At 43.4% G+C, this 18,677-nt stretch overlaps 1 protein-coding gene and 1 long non-coding RNA gene across 7 annotated transcripts in view; one reads left to right on the forward strand and one right to left on the reverse strand.

The window, feature by feature from the left end:
* ARHGAP26 (Rho GTPase activating protein 26) overlaps positions 1-18,677 on the forward strand; it is a 466,073-nt gene that overhangs the window by 403,478 nt on the left and 43,918 nt on the right. The window contains exon 21 of one of the 6 annotated variants that reach the window (XM_082382704.1): positions 1,518-17,564. The exons of the other annotated variants lie outside the window; for them this stretch is intronic. Within the exon in view, the coding sequence (XP_082238830.1) occupies positions 1,518-1,623 (106 nt within the window). The 3' untranslated portion in view covers positions 1,624-17,564. Of the gene's footprint in view, positions 1-1,517; positions 17,565-18,677 lie in introns of those variants that run through there. 6 annotated transcript variants of the gene reach the window in all.
* Positions 1-18,677, reverse strand: part of LOC309624593 — a 1,127,080-nt gene that overhangs the window by 85,499 nt on the left and 1,022,904 nt on the right. The window lies entirely within an intron of this gene.

The following is an 18,677-nucleotide window of genomic DNA, read 5'->3' on the forward strand; positions in this document are numbered from 1 at the left end:
CAGGCTCCTGGGGCCACCATGGCCACAGCTCTTCCAAGTACCAGGCCAGCTTCCCTTGACATTTGCAGAGATTCGTCACTGACATGACCCACATTCTTGTTTCCTGAGAGGCCTCCTGTCAGCTTTTCCCATTCCCCAGCCAAGATCTCCCGGGCCAGTCAGGAGCCCAGCTGGCTTCACTTGGTCGAGGGTGGAGATTCCTGCCTGGTGACCCATCCGATTTTTATTGGATAAATGTGTTTGGTTATTAGCGGTTCTTCTTTTTTTCACAGAAAAATTGATCAAGGCAGGCCTCACGCTTCATGACCCAGCAGGATTTCTTTCCCAAGCACCAGGGCTGTCCGTGGGCTTGGATCTCTCCAGCCTGTCAGCAGAGGGGGTATGGGAGGAGGCGGGGACTGGACATCATTCCAGTGCTCAGCCAGCCTCCCCGTTTTCCAGCAGAGTGGAAGTCACAAATGGAACAATGTTTTCCTTCACACAGATTGTTTTCTTCCCCCGTTTATGAGCTAAAAGCATATAAAGGGTCTGCATTTTCTTCTGTAAACTAATTAATCTTACCAAATAATCTTAAACAGTTCCCCCCATTTGCCATGACATGGAGTAGATGCTGAAGCCTTGGGGTTTAATTAAACATATGAACGAATGAATTTCGTTCTGGATTTAGCTGCATTTTATATGTATAAGTAGGTGTTAGGCATTTTAAATCTCCAGTTTTTGGTAGTGTCTTTAGGGAAGGAAATAGGCTTAAGATTTTGCATGGCTTTCAGCACTATTATGCCTGTAAGTGGACTTGGAAGGAACTCTGAAAGGCCATTTTTCTCGCTTTGGGTTAGATCTGGAATTGTTTGTCTCCCTCCCCGTGTATATAATTTGGAGGAATCTTATTGGTTGATCCAGATCCTAAGTTGGGTAAATGAAAATCATATTAGAGTTCAAGTACTGCTTTTTAAACCTTTTTAGTCAGTCTGGAAAGCAGATGCTTCCTTAGCTAGGAACACATTTCTAGTTGGAAACAGCCTTGGGGTCTTATTTTTAATGTCTTCTCTGCGTTAAGAATATAGAAAACCATGTACTGTAGTCTGCTTTGGTCTCTGCATGCTGCTCTTCCCGGGCAGGGTCTTAGCTCAGCACAGTGTTTGCCAGAGTGTGGCCCCGTGACCAGCATCATTGGTGTCACCTGGGAGCTTGTTAGAAATGCATGTTTTCAGGCCCCACCCAGACTTATTGGGTCAACAACTCTGGAGGAGGAGCCCAGCAATCTGTGTTTTAACAAGCCCTGCAGGTCTTTCTGACACATGCTCAAGTCTGAGAACCGTGGTCATAATGCGTTAGGCTGATAGACTTCCACAAGAAAAAAATCTGGATACACCTCAATGTAAAACTCTCAGGGCCAAGCGTGTGTCATCGCTGGCACTTTGATTGTCCCTGCAGTGATAACAGTAGTGGAGCTTAAGAGCACCCTGCCCTTGGCCCTCAGGGGAACCCAGTTAGCTCACCAGTGCTATACTTTACAGCTCACCAAGGAAGCCAGCCAGCTGCTTTGCAAATGCTTGCCTTTTGGTCGAAAATCAAGAGAGGGTGAGTACATCAATTAATCAAGCCAATAAATATTTTTATTGAGCACGTACTATGTGTGTAACACGAGAAAGTCAAGACCCTTGCATTGACAGAAGGAGAGATCTCAGGGTAGGTGATACTGAAAGTGGTGGGTCAGCATCAGCAGGTACAAAAGATGTGAGACTTCTGGGTCAGCATTCCCCAAACTGAGGCAGGAATGGGAGACAGGTGGAAAGAATGGACTTGGACAAAGTTCAACAGATTCTTGACAAGAGGACTTCTGTGCCTTTAATATGTCCGTTGTGAATCTCCCAAGGGGCAGGTCTTATGCTGCATTTCCTAAATGTATTTGACCACAGAAGATGGTTTTACAGTGCTTCTCTTCAGCCTCTTAAAACAGGATCCCACAGTTTAGGACATGCTATTCTAAAATACTCTATTTTTGAGGAGGAAAATGTATTTCTCATAATGGAAGGTATTATTATGGCAGAGATCCTTCAAAAGAATAGCGATTTCATTTATAATAGACGTATGGCCACAAATAGCTACCTGAAGACTGGAATGGGCTATGTCATAACATAATGGGTTATATCACGTACAAAGCATCAGTGAGCCTTGGGGTCCAGTGTAGGGAAAAACCCATGTGGCCTGGGCAGTGAAACCTTAGCTCTGCTATATCCTGTGTAAACTTGGGCAAGTTATTTGCCCTCTCTGAGTTAAACCTCTTCTTTGAAATGGTAATAATAATAATAATAATACCTACGTTCAAGGTTTTTGTGAGGATCAGGTGAACTATCCCTGCATAACACTTAGTAAATGGCTTAGTTCATAGTAAGTGGTCAATAAAAATTGGTTGCTACTATAATTTCTTTTATTACCTTATCATCATTGGCTCTTAGATTGCCCCCACCATGACCAGTGAACAAGCCCCTAGTGTTGATTCCTTTCAGTTGTAGCAGTAGATAGACAGTCATTGTTTATTTTTGTTTATTTGTTTGGTCCTGGTGTGACACAAAGCAACCGGATTAAAAACATTGAGATAATAATTTTAAAATAAAAGAACTAATACTAAATCAACTACAAATAATCAAATACACGGAAATAAGTAGAAGCACTCCTTTTACAAGTCAGGCTTCAAGCTCTTTGCTCAGAGTCATCAGGTTTAGGTGTTTACTCTCGAGAGTCTTGTCAAGCATCTACCCTATTGTTTCTCCATTGGGTGGAGCCAATTGGAACTATACTAATTAGACTGTAACGTAATTACAATCCTGAGTTCTCACTGAGGGATAATTTAGCCTCAGGAATTGCTTTCCAGCCTGCGACTCTATATAAATTTGACTGGCATTATGGCAAAAAGTCATTTCTGGAAAAAAAAAATCATCCTGAAATTCTGCATCTTAGTCATCCACTGCCTTTGTTCTAGCTGGTTCTCTTCCAGTGCCTATCAGCTTCCTTCTGAAGGAAGCAGTGAGGTTCTCCCTAAGCCATTGCTTCAGTATTTCTTCCAGTACTCCTAACACACTGAAGAGGTGATAGGGCTGTTCCTTGGCTGTTGTCAAAAATGCTCAGAAAAAGGGATAAAATAGCTGCTTTAAGGTAACCTTATTACCGCTTGTTGCCCTTTTTGAAGAAGCCATGTTCTCAGAGGGAACCAAGACAGTATTGTCCACAAAGAAATAAAGGCAAAATACCCGTCCAAGGTTGACATATTAGAATCCTAAGAGGAAACATCAGTACAATGAAAATAGCATAACTCAAGGAGAATTTATTTACAAAGAGGTGGGAGCAAGAGAATCACAAGAGTTAGAACACTACCAGGGCTAGTAGCCACCAACTAATTACCATCCTTAGGCCAAAGGGACGTGAGTAGAAGAAAGTGGTTACCAGAACCCAGAAGGGGAGAGAGTTCTATCAAGTGGGCACCTGGAAAGGACCTTTGGTCAAGGGACTCAGTCAAGTGGAGGTGACCTCTCAGGAAGGGAGACAAGGGAATAAATACCTTGGCTCGCTCCTTCCTCCTGCTAATCTCCTGCCAGAGCTCCCCCTTGGTGAACCCAACAGGAAACCCTGTTGATGAAATCCATGCTGGTTAGCTCCCAGAGAGGAGGGTGGATGGAGAGTGGATGCTGTCCAGCACAGAGGTATAGTGTGGTGCCATTTATAAAAGCCAAAGAGTGGGGCCAGAATGGATAACCTTCAATAAAGCGCTGCCTAAATAAATCGTAATGTAGACTGCTACCCAGTACAGCAGAGGAATGAGGTCATTCTATATGTGCAGGTATGGAGCGTGAAGGGAAAGAGCAAGGTGTAGGGTAGTGTGCAGCTGTGGTTCTCAGCCCAAGATGCACATTAGCAGCACCGGGGGAGCCTAAAATGAGAAATTCCAACGTGCAGGCCCCTTCCGTGGAGCCTCAGAGTTCATTGATCTGGGGTGGGATCCGAGGTTTGGTATGTTTCTTAAACTTCCTAGGTAATTTGATATGCAGCTACTTTTCAAAACCATTAGTGTGCATTGTATGATCCTACTTACATATTAGAATCCAGGAGTATATACACAGACAGATGTGTGTACCTGTTTGTAATATTTCTGGGAGGATACAGGAAAATGAATCAGTGTGGCTTTCTCTAATGCAGGCAGATCAGACAGTGGCTTGTGCTGGAAGGGATACTGATTTTTCAATACTACCCTTTTATCGTTTTGGAATTCTTTTACTAGCGCATGCATGGATTTTTCCGTTTTGAAAACTCAGTTAAAATAGATTTACTCATTTTTGAAATTGCCATTCTTTTATTTATTCTCTTAAATTTGTGGAGTACATCTTTGTGAGAAACAATTCTCTTTTTTAACCTTTAACATTTGTTGTATCCTCAGTAACTAATGTGATCTGAGTGAGATGCCTGCTATTTGATTGAAGAATAAGGGTCCTACAGAAAGGTGATGTTTTGGTATGTTTTAAATGAAATTAATGCTATTTGAATCATTCATTCAGTGGCCAGATGACTCCTCCACTCCAGGCTGATCTGTCCAGGACTCCAGGTCAGTTTAGCAAATGGTAACTCTTGTAGGATAGCAGAGGAAATTTGTCTCAGGGAGCTAAGTACAGTGGATCCAGTTAGACCTCTACGTCTGGACTGATTTCAGATTTCTTATTAAATTGGGAAGCCCTAACTTAGGAAACAAGAAAGTCAGCTAGCTACTCATGAACTCCTCTCCCATCCTCTCAACCAACATTGTGAAATTTAAGTAGTTCAATTTTCTTGAGCTATATATAGTTCTTTCACCTGATCTTCATCTGTCATTCTCCATCTGCCATCTACCCAATTTCCTTTAAAAGCCCCATTTTAAAGCAGAATATATAATGGAAAAACCTTAACTCCTGACCTTTATGGAGGTACGCTAGAGTTACTCCATAATAATTTGCAGTTGCTCTGGTAACCTCAGACACATGGCCTAAATCACCTGTGTTCGTCACTATCCATTCCCCACCTTCTGGATAGTAAGATCACATGCTTCCTGCTAATGAAAAAGGAACAATTTAGTAATTTTATCATTCTTTTAAGCTTCTATTTTAAGAGTAGAGGAAGCGATACTGTTTGTGATTAGACACACTAAAAATAGGTGTTTTGTTTAGTTTTTTGGTGACTAAAGCAGTGACATAGGAGAGAAATCCTCTTGGGTTTTGAGCAAGTTGGAAAGCCCTGTTCAGTCTATTTTGTTCACCACTGTACTCAAAACCTTAGACAATTAAGCAGGTAAAACTTGAAGATTAGAATTTAAGGATAGCGGCACCCAGGATGGAATGGGAGAAGGAAATTGCCAAGGCTGTCGCCGTATCAAGTCAGACATCACTGAGAGGGATGATTAAAGCCCACTAACTTCAGTGTTTAGACTTGAAGAATACTGCTTGCAAGTTGGGAAATCCAAAGCTGAAGCACAGGAGAGATTTCTGATCTTCAAATAAGTGTGTTGGCTTCAACTCTGTCTTGGAGGAGGCCTATACCCTCACCTCCCCTAGCTTCCATACACCGTACCTTACAACACAGACGTGGTGGTAGGAGCGCCATGTAGCTCCCTGCTTCCTCTGGGGGAGAAACAGCCCCCCACCCCCTCACACACACACATCCTCTTTCCCATTCTTCTCTTGACCCTTTGTGTGAAAGTGGAATTAGAGGAAATATGCCCTGAGTCATCCTGTGGGGGTACTTATGATGTGCAATTGTCACAGTGAAAATAAACTGGCAGAAGATCAAGAATTAAGAAGTGGAATCATGGGACTCCTGGACACACTAATCCAGTAGAGACAAGGTCCACGTGTTAGTGACCGACAGAGCCAAGGTGATCATCGCAGACAGCAGTTAGACCCAGCACTGTCCCAAGTGAAGGCTGCAGTTTAAATAATTATTAGCAGAGGAACACCACCGACTGCTTTTGCTTGAGCTTCTACCCCTTCTTAAATCTCAGGGACAGAGACTTCGCTCTGCTTTATGTGTCCTCTTGGAGTATGGCACCACCAGTTGAATATTTGCCAGTGTAGCCTACCTGCTCCTGGAGACCCCACCAACCTCAGCCTCCAGAATCAGCCAGATCTGATGGACAGTCCCTTCCCAGGCAGCCAGCAAACACATAATAAATACCTTCTGTTTAAGGCACTGTTCCAGGCACTAGGAAAGAGACTGAACAATACTCTCCCCTCAAATCTCTGACAGTCCACATGGGGGAAATCAGATCTACGGACATGAGGGGAACATTGCTGCCAATGAGAGACAGATTTTAAGTCATAAGTGAGTGGTCTGGTCATTCATTCAAAAATATTTATGGTTGAATGAAGTGCCTTTGCAATTTATGTTGTATAGGCAGGGTTTCCAATAATCTCTTCTAGATCTGCTTTAAGTTTGTAACTTCCTTGTCTGCCTTGGTCCAGTTTACTGAGAGCGGGGGAGGAAGAGTTCTGGTTTTATGACCCAACCTTTTTATTCTGTTACCTGGGAGACTTTCTACCTCTCAGACTCTGCCTATTTTCAAGCATTGGGCTTATGAAAGAAAATGGTACCGTTCCCAATTGTTTTGTTTTGTTTTTTTCCACTATGGATCTAACATTTTAGATGCCTCAAAATTTAAAATTTGGAGCATAAGAATGATGTAGAGAGAAAAAAAATATTGAAAGAAATGAAAAGTTGGAATTTGATCATTTGAATATGTTACACTTTAAAATTTTTTTCCACCCCTAACAAGAGGATTTCTCATTAGGACAATTGTACTTTTCTTCCTCCCCCCAAACTAGCAGTTTACTAATACTTGTTGCAAAAACCTGTAACAATTTCTTGTGTAAAGCCCTACACCAAATAATACTGTTAAATTGAAATTTAATTCATACTTTGAAGGATTGTTTTCTGACCTTATATGGAAAAGGAAAGTTCTTGAGAATTAGTAGTTCTTTAAACTCTGAATCAGAGTAGCCAGGAAAAATTAGTAAAAAGAGACTGTGCCTTGCTGTGGGTCAAGAGAAGTTTTACTAGTAACGTTTCATGCAACACCTAAATCTCTATGGAGGGGTGAGGGCTCTTTTTTCTGGTTCTTTGCCTAAAAGGAAATTCTACGTTAAATTCCCTCTGCCTCACAAGCCCGTTATTAATTCTGCCTTTAATTTCAGCGTGAGTCAATTAGGTGATATGTCCACAAGCAAACACCCTGGTTCATCATTGCAAAGAAAGAAACTCTTCTTGCAGTATTTTTCTTTGCAAAGTCAGCTGATTTTTCCAGGCTTTTCTTCCACTTCCACAAATGTCAACTCCTGGAGTTTATCCTTTTCAAGGTGTGGTTCAGTAACCAATTCCAGTGGTGGTACAAAGGGAGGCTTAATAGAACCTGAGCTGAGTTGATACTTTGAATACAGCTTGCTCTGAATCGGGCCATAGAGAGCTCTGTCAGCAATGACCTGAATGCTCCTGGCGAAACACAGTCCGAGCCGGCTTCCCTCCTTATTCCTCACTTTTGGTGCACCTCGTACAAGCAAGTTCACCGTGTAACCCACTGAACTTGGCACTGCTCGGGAAGAATTGGGTCTCTGTGTTCAAAATGTTCAGCAGAAACCCAAGACCCTCCTCTAGAATATGAATATGTAATCAGTATGCAGGGCCCCCAAAACAGGAGAGCAGTGTGATTTCCAGCAGAACCCTGGATGTGTCCTGCCGCAGCCTCAGGCTTAGCTTTACTCCAGGTTCATCGAGAAATACAAGAATTTGTAGTAAAGGAGACTTCCCTGGTGGTCCAGTGGTAAAGAATCCGCCATGCAATACAGGGGACGCCAGTTCGATCCCTGGTCGGGGAACTAAGATCCCACATGCCACGGGGCAACTAAACCCGCACGCCACAACTACGGAGCTCGCACGCCTCAACTACAGAGCCCACGTGCCCTGGAGCCTGCGTGCCACAACTAGAGAAGAGAAAAACCGCACGCCACAACTAAAGAGAAGTCCATGCACCGCAACGAAGAGCCCACATGCCTCAACAAAGATCCCGTGTGCCGCAGCTAAGACCCGACGCAGCCAAAAATAAAGAAATAATAAATAAATCTTTAAAAAAAGAAAAAAAAGGATTTGTAGTAAAGAAGAGAAAGAAGATGCTGTCTCTGCTCAGATGAGTTGACCTGTGTTTCTCCACCTCTAAAGACATTCCGTTTTCTATGGAGGGAATGTGATACTTTCCCGACTGCATTCCCACGCTTCACCGCGGGGCTCCCTTTGCTCCATGTGGTAGCTGAGAGACTGGAGTGTGCGTCTTTGCAAATCTGGAAGTGGGGTCAGGACTCCTCAGGGCAGGCTTTGGCTTTGTTGAGTGGGGCGTCCACGTTGAGATTTTTGGAGGCTGGGGAGAGATGAGGGCGTTGTCAGTTGGGTGGGGAGCTTTGAGGGAACAGAACTATCTCAAAGGAAATGTTAGGAGTTTCTCATAAGTGGTGTGTGATGTGACTCCTCTTCCGTGTCACCTCACGAAGTCCTCGGTACAAGTCAGGTTTTCATTATTCAGGCTGTCACAGTGTTAAGAGCGTAGGCTCTGGGACAGGCTTGAGTTCATGTCCTGACTTTACTGCCTATGAGCTGTGTTGCAATGAAGAAGTTACTTGAGGTCTGTAAGCCTCGTCTGTTTGATAGGAATAATAATAGTGTCTACCTCATACGGTTGTTCTGAGAATTAAATGAAATAGTTCACATAAAGCACTAAGTGTGGCTTTTAGCACGTAATAAGTGCTCGGTAAAAGTTACCTGCCCTAATGAATGTCATAGTTGTCATTTTAACAATAGTTGAGGACATGAAGCGTCTTTGGGTGGTTGTACTGAGGTGCTGCGTCTTGCTTCCTGGTGGGCACGGGGTGAGAAGGGATCCAGCATATCTGAGTTACAGAGTATCACAGCCCCTCCCCCTCTAGACCAGTCCCAGTGCACACCTGGCAGCAAGCACCAGAGCACTCTGAATAGCTGGAAGAGCCCACACCTTCACCTGGTTTCTAGCCTGGTTGGATACCCTCGGGTCGCTTGAGGGGACTAAGGGAGTATGATGGGCAGAAACACAGGTCAGGAACCCAGGCAAGGCTGGAAAGAGCTGGGGCTACAGGGAGGTAGAGCCACTTGGAGGAAGGCTGGGACCAAAACGAAGTTGGGTGGCTGTTTTTGCTCCACATCCACCACCCTTCCGCTACCAGGTGTGTTGGCCCTTGTGGCGTCCAACTGCTTCTGCTTGATGCTCACACCTGGCTTATCCTGTGTGTGCATCTTTTTCCCCTTCATGGCTTCTGCGTCCATAGCTTTGGATTTCCGTGGCTCCAGTGGTACCCCATAGCTTCACTCTTCACAGAATTTCATCTTCTGCTTCTACCTAATTCTCTGATTCCCAGCCCGATTTCCTGAGAGTGAGACTGGCTGACTGAGTCCAGCTTTCTGCTGGGCCCTGTCCTTGGCTGGTGGCCAGTCTCTGGAGCGGAGACCCTGAGGCAGCTAGCTGCTTCTACAGTTTAGTCATCTGTGGCCACAGGGGCTTGGTTACAAAACTTTTCAGCAGGAACAGAGGGGAGAGCAGGTTCTAAGATTGCCCTGTCCAACATATATACCTTATTTTGCACACAGTTGTAACAAACTTGGCTCCAAGATTTCCCATTCTCCAGTATTTTGTTATATAACACTTCACTCTCTTCATTCACAGAACAAAAATTAATAATTACTGATGAGACAAGGTACAGAGAACTTAGGAGAAAAAAATACATAAAGATGGTAATAATACAGAGGTCTGGATAAAGAGCAGGTCACCCTTCATACCCAACAGTCCCTTGGGTCACAACCATATGACAGCACAAGACAGTAGTTGACATTTATAATCCTGATTCCTCAATAGAGTAAACTCCACTTGATATATTCTGGTTTTGAAAGTAGAAAATACGTGTGCTGTATCTTAGAAAGATGTCCACTGGTTATAATAAAAACATGGGTGCTTAAATAATTAAATTTGATTTGTTCGTAGAGTTACTTGGTGGGAAACCTCGTTCCTCACTGATAGAGATTTTGCACCACGATTCTGGTAATAGTGTGGGGAAATGGGGGTAAGGGTACATGACCAAGCCAGGCCAACCCTAATATTTTCATGGGGATTATTTTAACTGGAACTGGGTTAAGAATCTATTTTACCCCCTAGAATGGTGAGCAGCCATGTTCCCCCACAAGGAGAAGGTCCAGGTGCTGTCATTCCAATGTGCATAGAGAAACAAAAGATAGAGAGGTGGCTTCCTGTGCCCCTTTTTCCTTCCTCTAGTTCACGGTGTTTCCATCTTCTGCAACCAGAGTATTCCTCAGTCATTCAATGGTATTTACTGAATGTCCTCAATATGTAAGCACATTATGTTAAAGATGAGCTAGATGGGGATAGTACCCTTAAAATGAGAGATCCCAGAAATATATAACATATATAAATATATATTAATTTATTTTATATATATATAAATATAAATATATAACATATATAAATATATATATATATAAATAAAAAATGGATGAAGGGGGTCAAAAGGTACTAACTTCCACTTATAAATTAAATCCTAGGGATATAAAGGACAGCATGGTGACTTCAAAGATGTTAAAAGAAAAAAAAGAATATATAGTCACTTTATATAATCATATATATTATTGATATACAAGACATACAATTACTGTAAAACAAGACTCAAATGGTCTAGATGCTGCAGGATGAAGTGCCGCTGGAATTCCCCAACAGGAGAGATGACTTTGAGCTAGGACGATCAAGGAAGCCTTTGTGATCAGATTGGCACTTGAACCTGGGTCTTGAAAGATGGGTTGGATTTAGACAGAAGGGAACAGGGGTGTTCTGGGCAAGGGGAACAGTAGGGAAAGTCTCAGAGGCAGGAACATACCAGGCATATGTGGGGAGCTGCTCGTAATTGACTCTGTCTGAACATACGCTTTTCATCTATAATATTACAGTTGTTTTGTTTCTTATGTCAATATGGTTCTTTACTTCTTTAGGTGCTACAGCTGGGAAGGCCTAGTAATGTTGTCTTCCATTCCAGAACTTTATGCTAGCTGGATCCCAGTGGAACATCTTCTATCGATTTATCTTGTGTAATTGACTTGCCTGAGACGTTCCCTACTTTCATCCCACTTTTGCTTCACAGTCAAATAGACCTCACCATCTGGAACTCTTCTTTATTTTTTTTAGGCCAAATTTTCTTCCACAAAGGGCCTGTTTTCATTTCTAAATGTCACACAAGACCCTACAACATTCTGCTGCTGCTTTTATGCTTGGAGTTTTCTGTTGTAAAAAGTGAACAAAACAGGTCTGAAAATAAGCTGTATTCTTCTTGTCTGTGTTATAGTCCAGCACCAAACACATCAGACAAATTCTGACACCTTTAGCTTTCAGCAAGGGCTGCTTACCTTGGAGTTAGGCGATAGCTCAAAGAGAGTAGCTCTGAGCTCACAATGGGGAAAGCAGCTCGGAGAGAATTGGGGCAGGCCAGAGTCTTAGTGGGCTTAATAAGGAGAGAATATAAATAGGGATCACATAGCCTTACAGAAAATTCCTGCTTATTTTTACTCCTTAGACAGAGTTGCTATGTTTAGCCTTCAGTTACTGTGCTAAACCTACTAAAGTGAGCCTGGTATTTATTTTCATTCGGATCAGTAACATCCATTCTCTTTCTCAAATTATAAATGAATGATGGAAACTGCATCCCCGCTGTTCAGCTCTAGCTGACACATTGTCACAAAGCACCATGCACTGTAGAAGTTACTGTCTGGCCTTTGCTTTTGGAGTGTTTGCATTTCTCGCAATCCAGGGCCTTTCTGAGCTCTCCTAAGAGCCAACTATTCCTGTCCTCCTCACATGTTTCTGGAAATTGAGCACTAGTATAAACTTCCCTAATAGGACATCTTTTCAGTGAATAGGCAGTCATTATATTCAAGACCGTATGTGTCAGCTTGAGCAAACTTACCAATCAGGATTCTTGATACAAGTAACAGAAAACTCAGCCCAGCTACCTTAGGCTGAAATCCAACTTATTGGTTCACCTACATAATTGATAAGCACAGGAAAATCTGCTCCAGGAATGCATGGATCCAGGCACTCAGGTCTTGCCATCTTGCCACTGGGACGCAGCTCTTGCCATCTCTCAGCTCAGTTTTCCTCTATGTTGACTCTTCTCTTAGGTAAGCACTTTCCTTTTGATTGTAAGATGATTGCCACCAGCTGGACTGACTTCCTTAAAACTCCAGCTCCAGGAGAAAAGAACAGTTTGAACAGTCTTCCCTAAAAGTTTGAACAGTCCTTTGGGCCTGATTCTTCTTGGTCCAAACTGAATCACCTCTCTAACCCCTTACCCAGCGTCTGTGGCCAGAGGGCGTGATGCTCTGCTGGGCTGGGCCTGCGTCGCCTGTTCCTCCTTGTCTGGGTGGAAGGAGGTGGATGGACACTCAGAGCGCACTGACTGTGAGAATGGAGAAGGGGTGGTGCCCAGAGGAGAGGCAGCCCAGACCGCAAGTGTCTACTCTGCAGGTCTTTCTGACATGGATTTAGTGAAGGATCTGGTGCCTTTACATGCCAGGAGGCAAATCTGTACTGCTTTTTATTGTTCCCAACAGTTCCTCATATGTTCTCTGAAAATGTCCCTTTTTTGAGTCCAAATGGTTGTTGCAGAATTTCTTATTTTAGTCCTACTTAACTGGCTCCTTCCAGAATAGCATAGTTTACGGTTTTAAAAAATGAAGAAAATGTCATCTTTATTACTTAGCTCTGGACAAAGTTGATTCACTTAAAAAACAAACTTCTGGGAAAAGGTTTCATTATCAGTGCCCATTACAGATCATTAGAGGACGCGTGGCAGACACTGGTGTGCCAGGGCCCAGCCTCCATTAGTGTTAATGACAGTGTGTGGAGGAGTGCATCTAGCATGTGATTAACCGGAGGAAAGGGAACCTCAAAGCACTGGCCCCTTCTCTTCTGTGAGAGCCGTGAACACATGGGGACAGTGTATCCTCGGGCTCAGCGGCTCTGGGAGCTCCTCAGGCCACTGGGTGGTGGCATCTTCTGGTGGCCTGCCAGAAACGGCAGGGCAGCCAACAGCCGACTCACTGAGCTATGCGCCAGTCTCCAACTTGTGGTGACGTTGTCCAAAGCCTACGAGAGTGGATAAGAGGCGACTCTTCTGCCAGGATCACATAGAGCTGCTGGAAAATTCCACCTTAGTTTGATCCTCCAGGGCCTGATTCGTATTCCTGAGCACAAATTTTGCTCTCAAGGGTTGAAAATATTATGAGGGGAGGTGAAGTCTCCATAAAATATAGGATGATGGTGGTGACAATGATGGTAGCTAACATTCAGTAAGCACGGATGTGCCAGGTACTTGACATGTGTTTATTTATAGCATCATCATAATGCATGAGGGATTATCACCCCAATTTTACATGTGAGGAAAGAGGACAGAGAGGTTACCTAGCTTACCTGAGGGTGTAAGTGGGATTTGAACCTGGGTAGTCGGATTCCGGTATTTCCCACCCCCAACCAACCTCTATGCTTGATTGCTCTATTAGAGGTGGTCGGGTGAAGACAGGTTGGGCTAGAAAAGAGATAGACTGCAGCAGCCCCTCCACTGGTTCTCCCTTTCTCACCCTCCATTCCCTATATCACTGAAGTTCAGGTGCTGGGCAAGTTAGGGGAGCTAAGAAGTACGTAGGAGAATAAGTAGCAGTGAATGAGTGCCTGAAAAAAGAGGTCAGGCCAAAGTTTAAGAGAAGGAGGGAGGGAGAGGAGAACAGGAAAGAGGTGGGATAAGCTATAACAAAGGACAGAGAATATAAAGGATGACAATGGGGGATTCCGGGGAGGAAAAAGGGTGAATGTTTAATGGCTGTCTACTGTTGCCAGACACTAGTCTCAGGATTTTACATGCATTATCTAATCTTCCTTACAACCCAGCGAGGTAAACAAACACCACCAACATCCCCGCTTTACAGATGGGCAAACTAGGTTTCAGGTAGATGAAGTGACATCCCCAAGATCACTGAGCTGGGAGGAAGCAGAACCAGAATGTGAACAGAGGCCTGTATAAGCCCCCAGGCCAACAAGTCTTCCATCGTCTTGAGGACCAGTCCTTCCTTCCTGCCTGTGGTTTGTAGCCTGGACACGAGCCACACTTGAGATCTGGAGCTTTGGCAGATACTCAGAGATGAGACTGATACAGCCCATCCTTGGCCGGAAGGCAGTGGCTGTTTTCTCCCATCACAAGGAAGGAAGGGGAAGGGAATGCAGTTTTAGAGCACGCATCCTTCTAAAGTTTCCAACTTTCTACAGCCAACTCTTTAGACTGCAAGTATGTTGGCAGAGGTGCTAATCTCTCCTTAAGCATTCCATAACCCTCTAATGTCAGGTAAGCAGTGTTTTTTCATACTCATGAGATTTCCTTTCATTTGTTCGTTTTCTGCCATTAAAAACAAAACTAAAAACTTTCCCTCAAAAGCTGACCATCTGTTTGTCACTTACACTTCCCTCCAAAATGAAGAGGGGGCAGTAGGACGTTTGCAAGTCCAGCCTTCATCTCTGGTGTCGGCACAATCCCGGAACGTACTGATTGCAGTTCCAGTTTGCTCTTAGGTTTGAGATTTGGGGATTGAACTTCCTCTTCGTTTTTTCCCTTTCCTTCCTTTTATTGCTTGGAAGGTATAACTGTGCCCTGAAGGGCTGGAGTGATTTCAGTACACTTATCAAAGGAGGGCTTTACAGCTTGGGCGTCGTATCCATTTCAAAAATCTGTGCAGCAACCGTTAAATACACAGTTGGCTCCTGTTGCCAGCTAAAACTAGGACAGCTTTTCACGACTCATAAGCCTTTACCAAGTGCAGGCATTTGTTTTTTACTTCAAGTCTTTGTGTGCCAACAAGTTCTGTATGGTGTTTGTGCGTTTAGAGCACAGTTGGGTAACAGTGCAGGCAAATGTGTTCCATGTGCCAGGTATCTGGTGACACCTGCCCTCCAAGCATTGTTGATAACCAAACAAAAACGTGAGGCTCATTACTCTTTCTCAAAATATGGACGCAGTAGAGTAAACTGGGAATAAAGAATAGCAGCTTAACAAAGGCTCAGAGAAGAAGAGGGTTATTCACCATCAAAGGGCCCTGAGCTACCTAGCAGCTATGACGAAGAAGGGAAAAATATGACGGAATGTATAATTCAGTTTTCTCTTCAAGCAAAGCATGGCCATTCAGCAAGAGTTGCAAGTTCTGATATTAATTTGTCATATGAGTCTCTGCATTAATGACTTTGAATAGGGCAGTAGACCACATCTTTCCTAGCAGTTTTATGCAAGAAATAAGTCAGGCTCTCTAGATGCAACTGTTTCTCCTATTGGTTCTGACTAATTGTAGAGTAAAATGCTAAACTGAAGTATTGAAAGGTCGTTTTTACTGTGCTGCAGGGAGGAGAACAATCTCAATAAAATGTGTGGTTTTCTGGTCACTTGCCTCGTTACGGGGATGGCAGGTGGAAGGCAGGAGCTCTCTTAGAGGAAGGCTGTCCTCTGTCACCTCAGCCCTGCTTTTGGCAGGTGACTCTAAATTGAGGTTTTTAAGAGTATTAAACACCTGAAGTGCAGATACCTGTGTTGTTGATTGAAAGAATATACTGGAAGCATAGATTATGTTTCATTGAGGAAATGAAGCAGACTGACGGGAATCCTTGTCCCCATGGGGTTCGTTTGAATTCAGCAAGCAGTTACCAGGTAGCTATGGCGTGCTAACATTGAGCTGGGTGCCGGGAATTTAGGGTTCAGTTCCTGCGAAGACCTGCTCCCAGGTCCCTTCTAGACGGCTTGACAGTGCTGTGAGGGAGGTGGGCTCAGGACGCGGTGGGATCCAGAGGAGGGACACTTAGCCTCACCCTGTGGGCTGTGTCTTGGGAAGTGAGTAAAAGCTGCCCGTGTGAAGATGGGAGACTTTGTAGGCAATTGGAAATGCTTGAACACAAACAAGGAGGCGAAGATACTGTGTGCTCAAGAAATGGCAAGCCATTCTGCAGGGTGTGGAAGAAACATGGGGCCTGGAGAGAGAGGAGTCAGGAGACCAGAGCATCACCCTAACGCCAAAATTCACCACAGATCTGTTTTTAAGGCGGGGTCAAGATGTTTCTCAGAAAAAAAAGAAGTGGCTTTGGATTGTTTTATTAATAGTAGTTAACATTTTCTTGAGCCCTTATGAAGTTCAGGCACTTTGCTTAGCAATTTACCTATGCATTATTTTATTTAATCCTCACAATTACCCTCTGAGGTAGGTATTACTTTCCCATTTTACAGAGAGGAAACTGAGCCGTGGAAAAGTTAAGTAACTTGCCCAAAGTCCAGGCAGTCTAGCTCCAGAGACTTTTTCAGCACCTTTCTGTTTAGGGATTTGTTTTGTCCAAGGCCTGTGTAAGTACTAAATTAGAGCCCCAACAGAATGAGAGTCCTGCATGAGGCTATGTGGAAAGGAGGGACGGCTGTGACCTAGATTCCACACTAGGCTCCCTAACCTAAGAGGTTTACCTTACAGAGAATTTTTGTTTGATGGAGACTGCCTGGGTGCCCAGGCTGGTCTGCCCAACAGGATGAATTGGGTTCTGGCAAAGCCAGTAGCTCCTCCTACCAGGATTCAGCTGCTGCTCAAGGGCAACGCCAAAACTTCCTCAGCTTTGGAAACCAGTCGTTAGCTCTAGAAGAGAGGAGAGGGTATATCTTTCTGTGTGTAGCAGCAGGAAGGCTGACATCCATTTCTTCCAAATAGTCTCTCCATGTTGTTTAGACATCGGTGTGTTTTAAAAGAAGGATGGTAGTAAGTAGAACAAAACGTCAGTATTTATGCAGTGCCCCTTCTGTCCCATTCCAGCTCAGAGATTCTGTCCGATTAGAAGGCAAAAGATAGGAAACAACCTGCGTGTTCATTGGTAAAGATCTAGTTGAATAAGATCCACCTCTGCAATGGTATATGATGTAGCCACTAAAAAGAACAAGGGGGCAACTCTTCATGGGCTGATGGAGTGAGCAGTCTGCAGGATATATTGTTAAGGAAAACAAGCAGTGTTCAGAACAATGTAAAAACTTGCTACTATTTGTTCTTAAAAAGAAGGGGGACTGGGAATTCATCACCTTTCCCAGGTGGTGCATCCTTTTGTAGCTGGATGAGAACTGTGGGGTCCTGATCCCTCTATACATATTCCCTGGGAAATTTCCCATCTCTGGGAAATGTTCCCTGGAAACCTTCAAGTCCCCTAAGGAGACCGCTGACATTGCCAAGTTGAAAAATCCCATAGGCTGTTATTCTGCAACCTTGCTGGACTCTCAGTCTCTGAGCAGTGATGGGTTCAGTGTTATATGTGATAAATACTGTATTTTGTATTGTTTAAATTGCATCTCCCACATAATGTGAAAATGGTCCAGAAGAAGGCAGCTTTCTATATGCAGTGTGCTTTTTTTTTTTTTTTAACAAGTCACAACTCCTTTTGAGAAACAACAATTTCTACTTTGAAGTCATATCAATGAAAAGATGTATATGCACTTATAATTTTCCTAATAAAGACAGGTACTCAAATGTAAAAAAAAAAAGAAGGGGGAATCGCACACAGGCGCCTGTACAGGCACATCCACACCCATACATACACACATAAGCTTGTATGTTCATGTAATATCTCCAGAAGGAAATACAAGAAACTCATAATGATGGTTACTTCTGAAGAGGGGGTCAGTGGGAAGGGACACTTATTTTTCCCTATCTACCTTTGATATTGATACCCTTTTATAATGTTTGGAAATGTTATCAACTGAGGTAATATCCATTCAAAGCCATTGATTAATGTAAAAATTAAAGAGAGAAACCTCCCCATTCTCCAAACCAGTTGAAGGGTATTCATATATTTTATTTATAGATAGAGAGATAGACCTCTAGCCCATGGCTGTGAATTATCCATCATAAGAGTATTTTAAAGCTGTAGTTTATAACCAGGCAACCCTGGAGCAATATGGGATTACCTAGGATCATAGGTAATTGGAGCCCTTATCCAAATACTGGCTAATACACTACATCTGAGTTTCTAAACAAGTGAGCAATGAAGTACTATGTTGAACTCCTAAGCCTCATGCCTGTCAGGGACTGATAAGTGCCCATGGGCAGGTTCTTTGATACGTGTCCAAGTCCATTACCAGAGATAAGCAAGCTTAAGTGTAAACCTGTGATTTAACGACGTTTCAAATTTGATATGGAGCTACGGGAAGAAGGCCAGAGAACCCACATGCTCAGAATACATCTGTTGCTCCAACTCTTTAAAAAGATTTTCCTTTCCTGTGTAAAAGGAGCCCCAAAGTCTGTCTCCTGTTTATGGCTGTTTAGGTAACATAAGGGCTAACTCTTACTAGTGCTTCACAAGTGACCTCAGCGGTTGTATTATTTTAACCAGGAAAAGTTCAGGCATCTAGGGTCATGCTTGCAGCTGGCAGAATTTATAAACAAAGGGATTGATAAACATCATGAAAGGCAACTCATGGGACACATTAAGCAAAATGCCTAGGGACTGTGGTACTCTGGTGACACTAACGGAA

This window comes from Balaenoptera borealis, assembly GCF_965194805.1.
Source record: "Balaenoptera borealis genome assembly, chromosome: 2".
Taxonomy (NCBI): domain Eukaryota; kingdom Metazoa; phylum Chordata; class Mammalia; order Artiodactyla; family Balaenopteridae; genus Balaenoptera; species Balaenoptera borealis.